A 14,246-nucleotide genomic window follows, 5' to 3' on the forward strand; every position below is an offset into this window, starting at 1 on the left:
GTATATTGATTGTTTTGAATAAAAGTTGCTTAAGAGACTAGGCACAAGGACACTTGGACCACACCATCTATGCCCCTGAAAGCAGGAAATAAATCATGCAAAAAGGCACCCTCTCTATAACACAAGGTAAAGACACAGCCTATCACCAGAGATAGGAAATTTAGAGCCAAAGCCAAGAAAGTTATACAAACAACCCTTGTTACTTGTTACTAATTTACTACCCCAGCCCAAATTCAGGTTAGAATTCTTTACTAATTGAAGCTCCCAAAGTTTTCTTTATCCTGTTAATTCCTCACAGATTGTCTATAAAGTAAAAAAAAAAAACAAAAACAAACCTGCCCATTTTTTAGGTCTCAGTTGCATTATTGGGCCTCTCTGCACATGTAAAAAAACCTTTTTTTCCCCCTCTTGTTAATCTGTCTCATACCAATTAAATTCTTAGACTAGCTGGAAGAACCTTGATGGATAGAATAAAATTTAAATTCCTCCCCTACAGTTGGCATATTTGGCAGGATCAACTTCCACTGGAGAATTGCTGTGAAGATTCTGCAGTTTTGAAATATTGGGACATCTGATCTACAACCAGCAGAAGGTAAGATTTTTTACCATGTTAGCCTCCCAGAATCTGCAGAATCTAGTGGAGTGAGAGTAATGAGAATCTTTTTTTTTTTCCTTTAGATTATCAGGAAAAAATAATGTGGAACTAAGTCATTGGGCTTAGCAAGTCTTGGTAAAAATGTGGGTGAGTACATCTCCTCCCAGAGATGGTCTTGGTTTTCCTTTGTCTCTTTTGTGTCTTTTGTGTCATTTGTTATGAAAACAAATCATAGGGCAGAAAGCAGGCATAGGTTCTAGAAGCCTGCTGTTTGAGCCAACCTCACAGAATGATGAATTAATGGTTCTTATCAGACTGCTGTCTGTTTAGATAAACTTTGCTGTGGGTTAATGTGCACATGAGGGAAAGGCTGTTGCCAGAGGAAATCTTGGAAGCCAAAGCTTCAAAATGGGTGGGCAAAATGGGTTGAGCACTTAAAAGCTGTTAGAGTGCTCACCACCGAACTCAGGGACTCCCCTATGTTAGGAAAGTTGGTCACAGAACAGGTTAGATTGACAGTAAGTCATCTGCCAAACACCACACAATCCACAACCGCACGGCACATCCCTCCTGGGTATTTGGCTCTGAGAGACCCAACACTAAGCTAAAGCTTAGAAAGACCAGACGAGATTTTTCCTTTTATCCTGTCATATGTCCTAAGAGCTTGACTTTGTGGTCAGTAAGAATATTCTCTCTGGTCTTCGCTGCCTGGATGGTACTTACTTGGGGGCACCTTGGTGGCCAAATAGACCTGGGTTCTGATATGTGCAGTTACAAGCAGCACTTTGTACTTTTTATAAGAACTTTGGCTGTGCCAGTTCTCAAGGGGAGTTTCTCATAAAACGTCCTGGTCCATAAGGTCCTGAGCCTTTGTCGTCTTGTCCTTCGTTGCTTGTTAGTGTTGGAAAATTCCATTGTAGTTGTGCCTGCCTGGTGTCACAGATTAGCAGATCTATTCATTTTTGTGGGAGACCGGCAACACCATTTTCACTACAGCATCCTTACTGCCTGTGCAACAAAGTCCTTTGCTTAATTAGATAATTTTGGGGAGTAAACTTTTGTATGACAGGGGTTGCATCATCTATGCCCTGTCTAGGGACACATCTTGCACCTTTGATTAAGCCATAAAAGGTCTTATTGTTTTGAGTTGCTACTGAAATTAATAAGATGCTACTTGTCAGTGTCCAGAAGAGAGATCCTTTGAATTGGCTGAATTTGAAAGAAAAAAATTATTTATGGAGAGTTCTTGATTATCTGATTAGTGTAATGACTAACCTGAGGGACTCCCTGGATGAAACGAAAAAAAAAAAATTAGACTTAAGACATTAATGTCCAGGGGCACCTGGGTGACTCGGTTGAGTGTCCAACTTCAGCTCAGGTCATGAGCCCCCAGTTCACCAGTTCAGGCCCCGCATCGGGCTCAGTGCTGACAGCTCAGAGCCTGGAGCATGCTTTGGATTCTGGGTCTCTCTCTCTCTCTGCACCACCTCCCACCTTACTTGTGTATTCTCTCTCTCTCTCTCTCTCTCTCTCTCCCCCCCCCAACCTCTCCCTCCCAAAAAAAAAAAAAAAAAAGACATTAATGTCCAAATCCAACATAAATTCCCTTTTTTAAAATCCAGCCCCATCTGCCTGTGTTAACTTTCCCTAGAAGATTTACAGAGAACACTCTGGTCTAATCTCTAGTTTTAAAGTAGACAGGCTACTCAGGCTAGTCGTGCAAACGCTGAAAGCTAGAAAGGGAATTCAGCAGAAGCACCTGGGACAGGCCATAGGGCTCGCTTTGCTGCAATCAGGCTCTTTCAGCTTTAGGCATTTCTGCGCAGTGACCTTCACAGATGTATCCTAGACCCCGCCATTATAAAAACTGCATGTCTCCTGAACAGCAGCAGATCCTGTGAATTAAAAAGCCTTTTTTCCTCCACTTTCAGAAGATCCTACCAAATTCAGAGAAGAATTAGATTAATGGTTATTTACAACCCCACTCACAGAGACCTTGACTGGCTTCTAAGGTGAGTTCTACCACCCCATGATTATACTATGGTTATTAGTCCAGGCAGGCCCCTGGAGAAACCCTCCCTTCAGAGAGGAAACAGAAGACCAAAATTTCTCATGGCCCTCCTACGAATGAATTGGGGAAGACCAATTTTCAGGCACTAATAGAAGCCAAGGTTAAATTCTATACTCAGAAAAAAGGCTTTTGTTAAAATGCTTGATACAGATTTTACAAAGGCATAATAAATCTTTTGATTCCCTTTTTAGTTGAAAATCTTCCTGCTATAAAAAACTAAAACTTTAATTAAAAAGGCAGATCAGGGTGCCTGGGTGGCTCAGTCGGTTAAGCGTCTGACTCTTGATTTTGGTTCAGGTCATGATCTCACGGTTCATGGGATCCAACCCCCCTCTGACAGCACAGAGCCTGCTTGGGATTCTCCGTCTCCCTCTCTCTCTGCCCCTCCCCCACTTTATCTCCAAATAAATAAGAAAATAAAAACTTTTAAAAAGGAAAAGGCAGGTCAACCCATAGATATTTAGGCTATAATTCATTTCTTTGAGGGACTTGGAAACAACAGTCTTTGTCTTACACATTGCTATAAAACCAGAAATGGAACTCTAGAAACCATTCAGGCCCACCCTGGGTTTTTTTTTTTTAGGTTTTAAATTTTAATTCTAGTATAGTTAGAATATAGTATTATATCAGTTTCAGGTGTACAATATAGTGACTCAACAATTCTACACATTACTCAGTGCTCATCATGGTAAGTGAACTCTGATCCCCTTCACCTATTTCTGCCAACCCACCTTCCCTCTGGTAACCATTATTGTTCTCAGTTCTCTATAGTTAAGTGTCTGTTTCTTGGTTTGTCTCTTTTTTTTCTTCTTTGCTCATCTGTTTATTTCCTGAATTCCATATATGAGTGAAATCATATGGTATTTGTCTTTCTCTGATTTCTCTTAGCATTATACCCTCTAGCTCCATCCATGTCATTGCAAATGGCAAGAATTCATCCTTTATTACTAAATGATATTGCTATGTGTGTGTACTACCTCTTCTTTATCCATTCATCTTCCATGTGTTGGCTATTGTAAATAATGCTGCTATAAACATAGGGGTGCGTGTACTCTTTTGAATTAGTGTTTTTATATTTATGGGGTAAATACCCAGCAGTGCAATTACTGGATCATAGAGTAGTTCTATTTTTAACTTGCTGGAGAAATACCATAGTGTTTTCCAAAGTGGGTATACCAGTTTGCATTCCCACTAACGGTGCACAAGGGTTTTTTTTTTTTTCTCCACAACCTCTCCAACACTTGTTGTTTCTTGTGTTTTTTATTTTAGCCATTCTGACAGGTGTGAGGTGATATCTCATTGTAGTTTTGATTTGTATTTCCCTGATGATGAGTGATGTTGAGCATCTTTTCATGTATCTGCTGGCCATCTGTATATCTTTTTGGAGAAATGTCTGTTCATGTCTTCTGCCTGGTTTTAATTGGATTATTTGTTTTTGGGGTGTTGAGTTGTATCGATTCTTTATATATTTTGGATACTAACCCTTTATCAGATATGTCATTTGCAAATATCTTTTCCCATTCAACAGTTTGTCTTTTAGTCTTGTTGCTTATTTCCTTTGCTGTGCAGAATCTTTTTATTTTGATGTAGTCCCAATAGTTTATTTTTGCTTTTATTTCACTGGAGATAGAATTTTAAAAAGGGAAAAGAGGCTTTTTTGAAATAAAAACTGCTAAAAAGGCTGTTATGCTGAGACTCTGGCACCTGTGATAAGAAGCCAGTATATCTCAGGGTGCCTAGGTGGCTCCGTCGGTTAAGCGTCCAACTCTAGATTTCTGCTCAGGTCCTGATCTCGCAGTTGGTGAGATAGAGCCCGCGTCTGGCTCTGCGCTGGCAGCTCCGAACGTGCTTAGGATTCTCTCTATGCGCCTCCCCTGCTTGCTCATGTTCTCTGGCTCTCTCTCATAAATAAATAAAATTATTTTTTTAAATGTTGTGAAAGGTTTATAGCAAAAGAAGCTTTGGAAAGGAATTTTATTTGTGTCCAGTACTGGCTAAGATTAAAATAAATTTCCTTAAGGATGTGTTTTATCAAAAGTACACTGTTGCAAAATTAGAATTTGGTTTTTCTCTGTTGAAAACGGGGGCACGTGGATGGCTCAGTAAGTTTGGCTCAGGTCATGATCTTGTGGTTCATGAGTTTGAGCCTGGTGTCCGTCTCTGTGCTGACAGCTCTGAGCCTGGAGACTGCTTCAGCTTCTGTGTCTCCCTTTCTCTCTAACCCTCCCCCTCCTTGCACTCTCTCTCTCTCAAAAATAAACATTAAAAATAAAAAAAATTTAAAAAGGAAAACCTTTTCTTAAGTTACTGATTTGCTTTTTATAAAATTTGTATACAAAGTTTTCCTTTACTTTTAATGTAATCTGCCTAGAAAAACAAAGATTCTATGTTTTGTCTCTGTTGGGTCTTTGATTATCAAAAAACCCAAGTCTCGTCTTACTATTAAAAGAGCTAAGCTTTACTCACAACTATATAACCTTCTGCACTTGCCTTTGAAATCTTTTATCACTTTGGTTAAACAGACAAGTATGGTTTCAGAATGTTCTGTGAGCCTATTTAATCAAATGTTCAAACCTTCTGCTATTTTTTGAGAAACTTGCCAGGATTAAAGTCTAAAATGAAGTCTTTTGACCACAACCTTTTTTTTTTTTTTTCCTTAACATTTATTTAGTTTTGAGAGAGCATGAGCATGAGTGAGGGGAGGGGCAGAGAGAGGGAGAATCCGAAGCAGGCTTCAGGCTCTGAGCTGTGGCTCAAACCCACGAACTGTGAGATCATGACCTGAGCCTGTCTGACACTTAACCGACTGAACCAGGTAGGTGCCCCTCTTTTGACCACAATCTAACTGAAATATTCCAGAGGGCCCACGGAACATTTCAGAAGATCTGTTCTCCATATAAAAAAGTAAGTATTAAGCTAATTGGGCTTATTTATCATGTTCAGTTACATTGGAAGAATTGTCAAAGAAGTGATACTAAACCCTCTTAGATTATATTTGTGTAGATATGTTATTAAAATGTTTTCAAAGTTGAATGAAATCTTATATGTGCTAGTATGTTATTATCTTGATGTGTTAGTTGTCACAGCAATAACCAAATTTATTCGTCAAATGCATTACAATTCATTCTAATCAGATATTTTACCATGGCCATTTTTTTTCAACATTTTTTTAAATGTTTTTATTTTTTGAGAGAGAATGAGAAGGGGAGAGGTGGAGAGGGAGGGAGACAGTGGATCCAAAGCAGGATCTGCACTGACAGCACAGAGCCTGATGTGGGGCTCAAACTCACAAACCATGAGATCACAACCTGAGCTGAAGTCAGACACTTACCAGACTGAGCCACCCAGGCGCCCCTCATCGTGGCCATTTTTAAATCTTTTCTCATATACAAACAATTCTACTTTTACTTAGATGCTTTTACAAAAGCTTCCTGCAGATGGGTTTCATCTTCAGTGAGACTTGTGGAAACAATTCTGAGTATAGGTTTCTGATGACCTTAAGATTATAAAACTGAACTGGGTAAGAATTTCTGGAACTAGTGGAAAAATTGGATTCAAGCAGCAGAAGAAATAATAACATGAGCCTGAATGAACTGAAGAGGAAGATTATAATTTCTATGACATTTTTATTAGAACCATTAGTGATTTTTTTTAATGTTTTGGGTTTTTTTTTTTCAAATTTAAGGGAAGTTTTTCTCTTACATTATGACTTACAGCAATTTGATAAATGTTTCAATTTGTTCACAAAGGTATATTTTATCTTTTTTCCCCCTACCTGATTGTTCCAGAGTTCCTAAACTCTCAGTGAGTATTCTTACATTTTCATAATAATTTTTATTTCCGTAAGTTCAGTAAAAATCTGTTCTCCTTGTAACAGGACACAATTGGAAACATTGGTTGTATTACCAAAGTTTTCACTGAAATGTCATATTTGAGGGAGACATGCATAGACTCAGACATGACCAGAACAGCTTTAAGGTTGACTGTATGGAATAAAGCTCCTTAGAAAAAGCTGGATACAGGTGTCCCAAGCAGTCTAAGTGAGTAAAGAAGGTCACTTCGTTGCAGGTGCAAGAACCTCAGGATTCTTTGGGGACCTCAAGAAGAGAGGACTTAACCCCAAACGATAGGTATTACAGGCGAGGTCTGATGGCAAATATTTGGCTTGGCTTCTGGGCCTTCAAAGGCTGTTAAAAGTCCAGTCAGAGATTCCTTACAAAAAGTTTAAGCAAAGCAGATTTAAAAGAGCCTGTATGATCCATCACTATTCTTGCTGTACTTCTGTAAATAATCAAGCCAAGTTTATTGAAACTATATTTATTCTGCAAATAAATTAGCCTTACTCTGGTAAAAATAAGGGTGAATATAGAGGGAAGAATTTTATTTCACTAACACACCTTTGTGTAAATTAGATTCTAATACAGTTCATTATAAACTGGACTAGATCCTGATTCCTTTTAGTTTCCTCTAGTGCCTGGCTACCGCCCTTCAAATGAGCGAATGAATGTCTTCTATTGTTTTCCCATCCTTTTGACTTGGAATCATTTGAGAATTAAAACTTCTTTTTCTTGAAGCCCTGCCAACTGAATAGCAGATCACCATAACAGCTCATATATAATCTTCATGCCTGTTGTTCTATGGGCCACTCAAAACCATCACCAGAAACGTGCAAACTACAAAGAAAATCTGTCACATTGCCAGACCTGCCCTAAAAGCATCTATCTGAAGATGCTTTAAGCCTGCATCTAGAAATCCTCTTGACTAGCTACCCTCAGAACTCAGAAATGGGTTCACAATTTGGTTCAATCGTTAACCATTGTTTTTCTTTTATTTCCATAAAAGTGCCTCTTATTACATGATTTTTTGAACCATAGGCTTAACGTTGAGAAGACACCTGTGTTCTGAAATGAGTTTAAGTTGGTTGACCTATTGTCAGTATTAAGACACTGATTCAACAAGAAGGAATAGTCTACCAGCTCAACTTGTAATGTGTGAAACTTCCAGGGAAGCTTCGGTGGAAGGAACTGTAGGAGCCAAGGGCAGGCCGCCCCAAAATGTCCTACTGTGGTATATTATTTTAAGTAAAAATTACTTAAGACCATGCAGGAGAGACACTGGGATTCCCTTCTGTCTTCCTGAAAGCAGGAAATAACCCCCCCCCCCCCATGTGAAAAGGAAATAAATACCCTTCCTGTATCACAAGGTAAAGAGACATCCTTATCAGAGATAGGAAATTTAGAGCAAAGAAGTCTGTACAGAAAACGTTTGTTACTTGTTACTGACTACCTGAACCCAAATTGTTTAGAATTCCTTATTAATTGGGGTGCCTGGGTGACTCAGTCGGTTAAGTGTCCTACTTCAGCTTAGGTCATGATCTCACGGTTCGTGAGTTCAAGCCCTGCATCTGACTCTGTATTGACCACTCGGAGCCTGGAGCCTGCTTCAGATTCTGTGTCTCCCTCTCTCTCTCTGCCCCTCCCCTGCTCACACTCTAACAGTAAAAAAAAAAAAAAAAAAAAAGAATTCCTTAGCAATTGAAACTCCCAAAGTTTTCTTTGTCCTGTCAAGTCCTTATAGATTTATACTCTGTCTTCAAAGTATAAAAATTGACTGCCTTCATTTCTTTAGGTCTCAAGTGCATTATTGAGCCTCTCTGCACATGTAGTAAAACTGTTTTATTTTCCTCCTGTTTATCTTCCCCTTTAATTCTTAGACCAGCTGGAAGAACCTTGATGGGTAGAAGCAAATTTAAATTCTCCCCCTACAAAGGATAGGAATTTTGAGAGGCAAATGATGGCTATGTTTCCTGGATCACTTCTTCCTGCCTTGGGGAGGTACTCCACTGAATTTGATTACGGTACATATTATATTTACTTTTATAAATTAATTTAGGCCAACACTGGGGTACAAATTGTCATTATAGATGAAAATTGTACATATTTGATAGAATTTCAGTTACATCACTATTCCATTTAATACATTTGCAGACACTCCGCTTTATCCATGAAACACTTTATTTATAAAATTTGAATTAAGCAATATTAAGAGTTCATTTAATTCAGTTTAGCACAAATTTTGCTTATGGATACAAATCTCTATAAACACACACTGAACACATTTTATATAGAAAAGTAGATATCAAAAAAAGAATACTTGCTTGAAATGATAAAAAAAAAATTAGTTTGTTCTAAACTGGTATTTTCCCTGCAATTTGCTTTCATTGAACTATATTTTTTATATACTAAGTAGAAGGAATTTAGCAACAGAAAATAGTTGGCTTTGCTATGTTCAAAGTAATGAGAAATACAGCTTAAAAGGTAAGACCATCAATTTTTGTTTTGCTAAATACTTATTGATCCAATTACAGTATATACCAATTGATTGTTCTTTTACATTTTAGGGCTGAAACCCTGAGAAACTTGTGGAGTAAACTGTTTAGCACTGAGCAGAGTTCAGTATGCCTGTGTTCCCAGAATTAACAAAATAAACCAAACCAATCGAAAAACAAAAACCCCAGCATCTTTTGTTAAGTATTATAATTGTAGGCTTTCTAAAAAATATTACAATACTTTATACCTTACCTATTTTGCCAGAATAATGATTTACACTATTTAATAGAGTCATTTTGTTTAGAATTTGGTATAAGCAGACCTTTTTTCTTTTCAGAAATTATTGAGCTCTGTTGGTGCCACAGCTGAACCTTCTTCAGTTCCAGAGGCTTCTTCTGGTGTCTGTAGCTCTTGACAGTGGTACTTCACTTTAAGTGGTTTGCCAGGGTACCAGACCAAGTGAATACGACAAGGAATGATTTCCTGGAAAATAAGAGTTCTAAAGTACTATGATCTGCAAAAATTTCTGGCAAAAGCATTTCTGTATCAGAGGAGTGCTGACAATACTGACTCCGTCTTTGACCCTCTGTCTTGCTTATGTCTGTGCACTGACCTCCCTCAGGAACATGTTCCAGGCCCCTTGGAGGTAATATGCCCTGCCCCAAGTGCAGGAAGGCTTGTCTTGATCTCCCCTAATGTTTTGGTAACTAGCAGAGCTTGCCTAGTGCCCATGCCCCCAACCCTGATGGTACCACGAGGTCTGTGAAAATATTAGACCGCTGACCTCACCACAGTGACCTCTGCACATCCCCTTGCTCTATAAAATCTGTGCACTAACAGTCCAGACTTTGCAGAGAACAGCTGCACAGCGCCTCGGTCATCACCTGCCGATCCTCCCGTCAGTAAGTCACCCTGACTAAAACTCCGTGTAAACTGGGTGCAGCTGCCTGCTGTGTTTTTTGGTCTCCAAGTGCCTTATCAGTTTGTACGATACTTTACTGTTTCCCTCCTCTACCTTCTAACCTACATACAATTCTATGTTTTACCTGTGTTGAGAATTCATGGAGTAGAACGGTATAATCAAAATCAATTGCATCATCATTTGTTTTCTAGAGAAAGAAAAAGAGAATTAGTGTAATAAACGGGATAGATTTATATTAGCTCAGAGTTTGGAGGGCTTCTATCATTATAAATTCTTGTTTGGACGAGTGCCTTGAATCTCCTGCTGCCTCTTCAATCCTAGCCTCAGCTCCTTTAGTAGTAGCCTGCAGGCAAAAATGAAAGCCAGGGTTCCTTACTGTTTTGTCACCAAGTTAGATGCAAATCTAGTTGACTGTCTTACTATCACTTGTTCTAATATGTATGGCTAAGTCCTATGGGAGTAGGGAGAATCTTTGGACAGCCTTTGGAGTCTAAATACTGTAGATGCACCTGCATTTGTATGTTAACACCAATATGCCAGACACCTGGACAAGGGGCAGGGCAGGTGGCATTCTAAAATGCCACCATGGACCAAGTTCTGTGCTAAAAACTTTATACATTCGTCATGTAATTCTCTGCCTTGTAAGAATATGTACTACGAGCCTGGCTTTACAGGGGAAGTAACTTGAGGTTACAGCTGGTAAGTGAAAAATGGGGATTTGAACCCTGATTTACAATTTTCCTTTTAATTTAAATTCAGGTTAGTTAACATATAGTGTAATAATGGTTTCAGGAGTAGAGTTGAGTGACTCATCACTTACATAAAACACCCAGTGCTCATCCCAACAGGTCCCCTTCTGAATGCCCATCACCCATTCATCCCACCCCACCCCCTTTACCTTCCAGCAACCCACATTCCTTACGCACTGCTTCTAAAAGCTGTATGCTGGGTATTTATAGGTAGGCAGGCAGACTATGTATTTGTATAGTTTAAAAATTAGTTTTACTTATAAACTTGAAGTATTTTCTCAAGCCAATACCTTTTTATTCTGTTTTGGAAAATAGTAATCCTGAAGAAAATCCTAGCAGTGTCTAGAGTTTAGGCAAATCCTGAAATGATGAGTTTCCAACTTAATTTTATAAACTCTATTGCTAAATACACAGTGTTACATATTTTTTAATACAAAAGTTTGGATTATTATAATGCTTTTAAACCCTGTACCATTTAATTAAGACCTTCCTCAATAACATTATTAAACCTTTACAGTTTTGGTTTTATAGATTCTGCCTCCTCCAGGAGGAAGCACTCTTACCTCAAGCCCAAAAGCAGAGCTTATTAAAAAACCCAGAGAACGGGACGCTGCACATCCCAGCCTGGCAAAGTATTCCCGGGTTGGGCTGCCCCCACCAAGGCAAGCTCTGCCGAGAAGTAGTTATTTTTAATGTTATTCAGATATAATCTCCTTGGCTTCTATTCAAATTATCACAAATGCCAAAGCCTTATAATCCAAATTGATGATTTCCTGTCACATTTTCCAGTAATTCAGCACTTTCATCTTCCTAGAGGCAGACTGGAAGTGTTTTGTCTGTTCCCTCTTCCTTACTTGTGATCTCCACCACAACCAGTGTGGTTTTAGTTGAGTCAGTAGGCTTATATTATTAGTATATGCTATCCAAAGTAGACTTCTTAGTCGAATAAATAAGGTAGATAACAAGGTTTCTATAATGCACCCTTGGCTAGCAGGGGCCTCTAGGTAGGGGAAGGCCTTGGGCTGACTGCTAGTGCGTGGAATAGTTTGGGGTGCTGATAGTGATTGGTATGGACAGATAAGAGTTACAACAATGCTCACTTTTCCTTTTCTCAATTCATACTTAAAGGTTAAGCGTGTAGGGAAAGTCCTCATCTGTTTTGTTTTGTTTTCCTAGCCACCAAATACCTCCCTTGCCCTTGGCACGGTCCTTATGGCATTAGGAATAACACCCGCTCTTGATTTCCAAAGTAGTAACTGTGCCAGTCAGATGGGTCTTACTTTGTATCTGTATTTTAGTCGTTACCCCCTCTTCTTTCAGGCCTTGTTCATTTGGAACTGAGTTTGTAAGCCTGCACTTCCTTACACTGTTGCATTAAAAGGAGACTTTAACCCTGAGTGTAAAGGTAATAATTCCCACCCTTTAAAAAGCTTTTGAAAAACTATAATCTCTATACTTTGCTAAGCCACAGGGCACCTGCAGTCACTTCCTGCCTCTGTGTTGTCTTGGCTTTATCAGCCCCACCACCTTCCTGTAGCTCGTCTCCTAGAACAGTATATAGATCTGATCTCAGTGACTTTTTAAACACTGTTTCTTGTTGTGCTTGTTGCTGCGTTGCTTCTTTTGTGCATTGCTTCTTTTGCTGAGAGATCATGAGAATCCTTAGTGGCTACCAAATAGCAAAATCCGAAAATCTATGTGGATATGTGCATACTTTTCTTTAAGGAAACTGACAAAACAGGAAAGAGTATCCAGTGGAAAAAAGAAAGTGTCTTCAGCACATGGTTCTGGGAGAACTGGACAGCAACATGCAGAAGAATGAAACTAGACCACTTTCTTACACCATACCAAACTCAAAATGGATGAAAGACCTATGAGACAGGAAACCATCAAAACTCTAGAGGAGAAAGCAGGCAACAACCTCTTTGACCTCAGCCACAGCAATTTCTTGCTCGACACACCTCCAAAGGCAAGGGAATTAAAAGCAAAAATGAACTATTGGGAACTCATCAGGATAAAGGGCTTCTGCACAGCAAAGGAAAACAATCAATAAAACTAAAAGATAACCGATGGAATGGGAAAATATTTGCAAATGACATATCTAAATGTGTATCAACTTTGAAATCAAATTTACCAAGTGATTCAGTGATTGAGATTTTTGTTAATTTCAAAGACTTCAGTAAATTTGTTCATCCTCACTTAATAGGTCCTAAGAGATGAAGTCATCTGCCTTGGTGGCACAGCAAGCCAGTAACATTACTCAATTATTAGTTGTCTAAAACCAAAATCCCACAGGGGAAAAAAAAAACAAAAAAAAAAACAAAACCTAAATTTCCTAAGTGATGGTTCTCCCTCTGCATTTAAAAAAAATTTTTTTTTTAATGTTTTTAATTTGTTTTTGAAGGAGAGACAGAGACAGAGCATGAGCGGGGGAGGAGCAGAGAGAGAGGGAGACACAGAATTCGAAGCAGGCTCCAGGCTCTAAACTGTCAGCACAGAGCCCGACGTGGGGCTCGAACTCACAAACTGTGAGATCGTGACCTGAGCTGAAGACGGACGCCCAACCGACTGAGCCACCCAGGCGCCCCCTGCATTTTTGTTTCCTTAACTCTACAATTACGTCGGTCCCAATTTGGGTGAGTGATATTAATGGACACATGATAGACATCAAAGGCCAGCTACAAGACAGAAATGGAGCTGCTGTATCTGGCCATACTGTGTCCCAGTGGTTGTTAGTTTGGTAGTGTGTTATGTACAATGGCAAATGAAAAGAAAGCACTGACATTAAAAGATCCTAAGGAGCGGGGAAGATGCCAGAGTGGGAGGACCCTGAGCTCCCTAATGTCATGGACACACCCAAGCAACAACCACATATGTTACAGCTCACTCTGAAAACAACCTGAAGCCTGCAGAATAGAGCTTCCACAGCTGGTTGTAGAGAGGAGGCCACATCAAAAAGGCCAGCAGAGGGGCGCCTGGGAGACTCAGTCGGTTAAGCATCTGATTTTGGCTCAGGTCATGATCTCACAGTTCGTGATTTCGAGCCCCACGTCGAGCTTGCTGCTGTCAGTGCAGAGCCTGGAGCCTGCTTCGGATTCTGTGTTTCCCTCTCTCTTGACCCCTCCCCTGCTTGTGCTGTCATTCTCAAAGATGAATAAATAAACATTTATTAAAAAATGTAAAAAAAAAAAGACGAGCAGAGGTGGAGACACAGTTGGGAAGCAGACCTGACATGACTAAGCACAAATGACAGGGATATCACAAGCACAGAAGAGTGAAAGGATCAGACCCCACACCAGGCACCCCTGGCCCTGGGCATCCACCCTGGAAAGAGTCTCCATAACATTTACCTACGAAATAAGTGGGGCTTAACTCTGGGAAAGATGGAGGGGCCACAGGAAATAAAGTCTCTGCCCTTCAAGAGCCAAGATGCTAAATAATAAGGCCAAGACATAGCACAAAAGGAGCACTTTGCAAAGCACCTGGCATATATGTGAAGGGGATTTATTGACTGATTTTAGGACATGGGCCAAAGGGACAGGGATCTACAGAAGATTTCTCCAGGAACAAAAGTGGTGGG

At 39.6% G+C, this 14,246-nt stretch overlaps 1 protein-coding gene and 1 long non-coding RNA gene across 2 annotated transcripts in view; one reads left to right on the forward strand and one right to left on the reverse strand.

Moving 5' to 3' along the window:
• Positions 1 to 310: 310 nt before the first annotated feature.
• Positions 311 to 2,914, forward strand: LOC124527047 (uncharacterized). The gene is made up of 3 exons (XR_006965793.1): positions 311 to 592; positions 679 to 742; positions 2,527 to 2,914. It is a non-coding gene; the product is annotated as an uncharacterized LOC124527047 (long non-coding RNA).
• A 5,805-nt stretch (positions 2,915 to 8,719) lies between these two features.
• Positions 8,720 to 14,246, reverse strand: part of RARRES1 (retinoic acid receptor responder 1) — a 59,329-nt gene continuing 53,802 nt past the window's right edge. Inside the window, exons 6-7 of the mRNA XM_047100410.1 lie at positions 10,042 to 10,104; positions 8,720 to 9,478 (exon numbers count right to left, since the gene is read on the reverse strand). Of these exons, the coding sequence (XP_046956366.1) occupies positions 9,329 to 9,478; positions 10,042 to 10,104 (213 nt within the window). The 3' untranslated portion in view covers positions 8,720 to 9,328. The remainder of the gene's footprint in view (positions 9,479 to 10,041; positions 10,105 to 14,246) is intronic.

This window comes from Lynx rufus, unplaced genomic scaffold (assembly GCF_022079265.1).
Source record: "Lynx rufus isolate CCGP_SWC_20201006 ecotype Redwood Valley unplaced genomic scaffold, mLynRuf1.p SCAF_5, whole genome shotgun sequence".
NCBI classification, from domain to species: domain Eukaryota; kingdom Metazoa; phylum Chordata; class Mammalia; order Carnivora; family Felidae; genus Lynx; species Lynx rufus.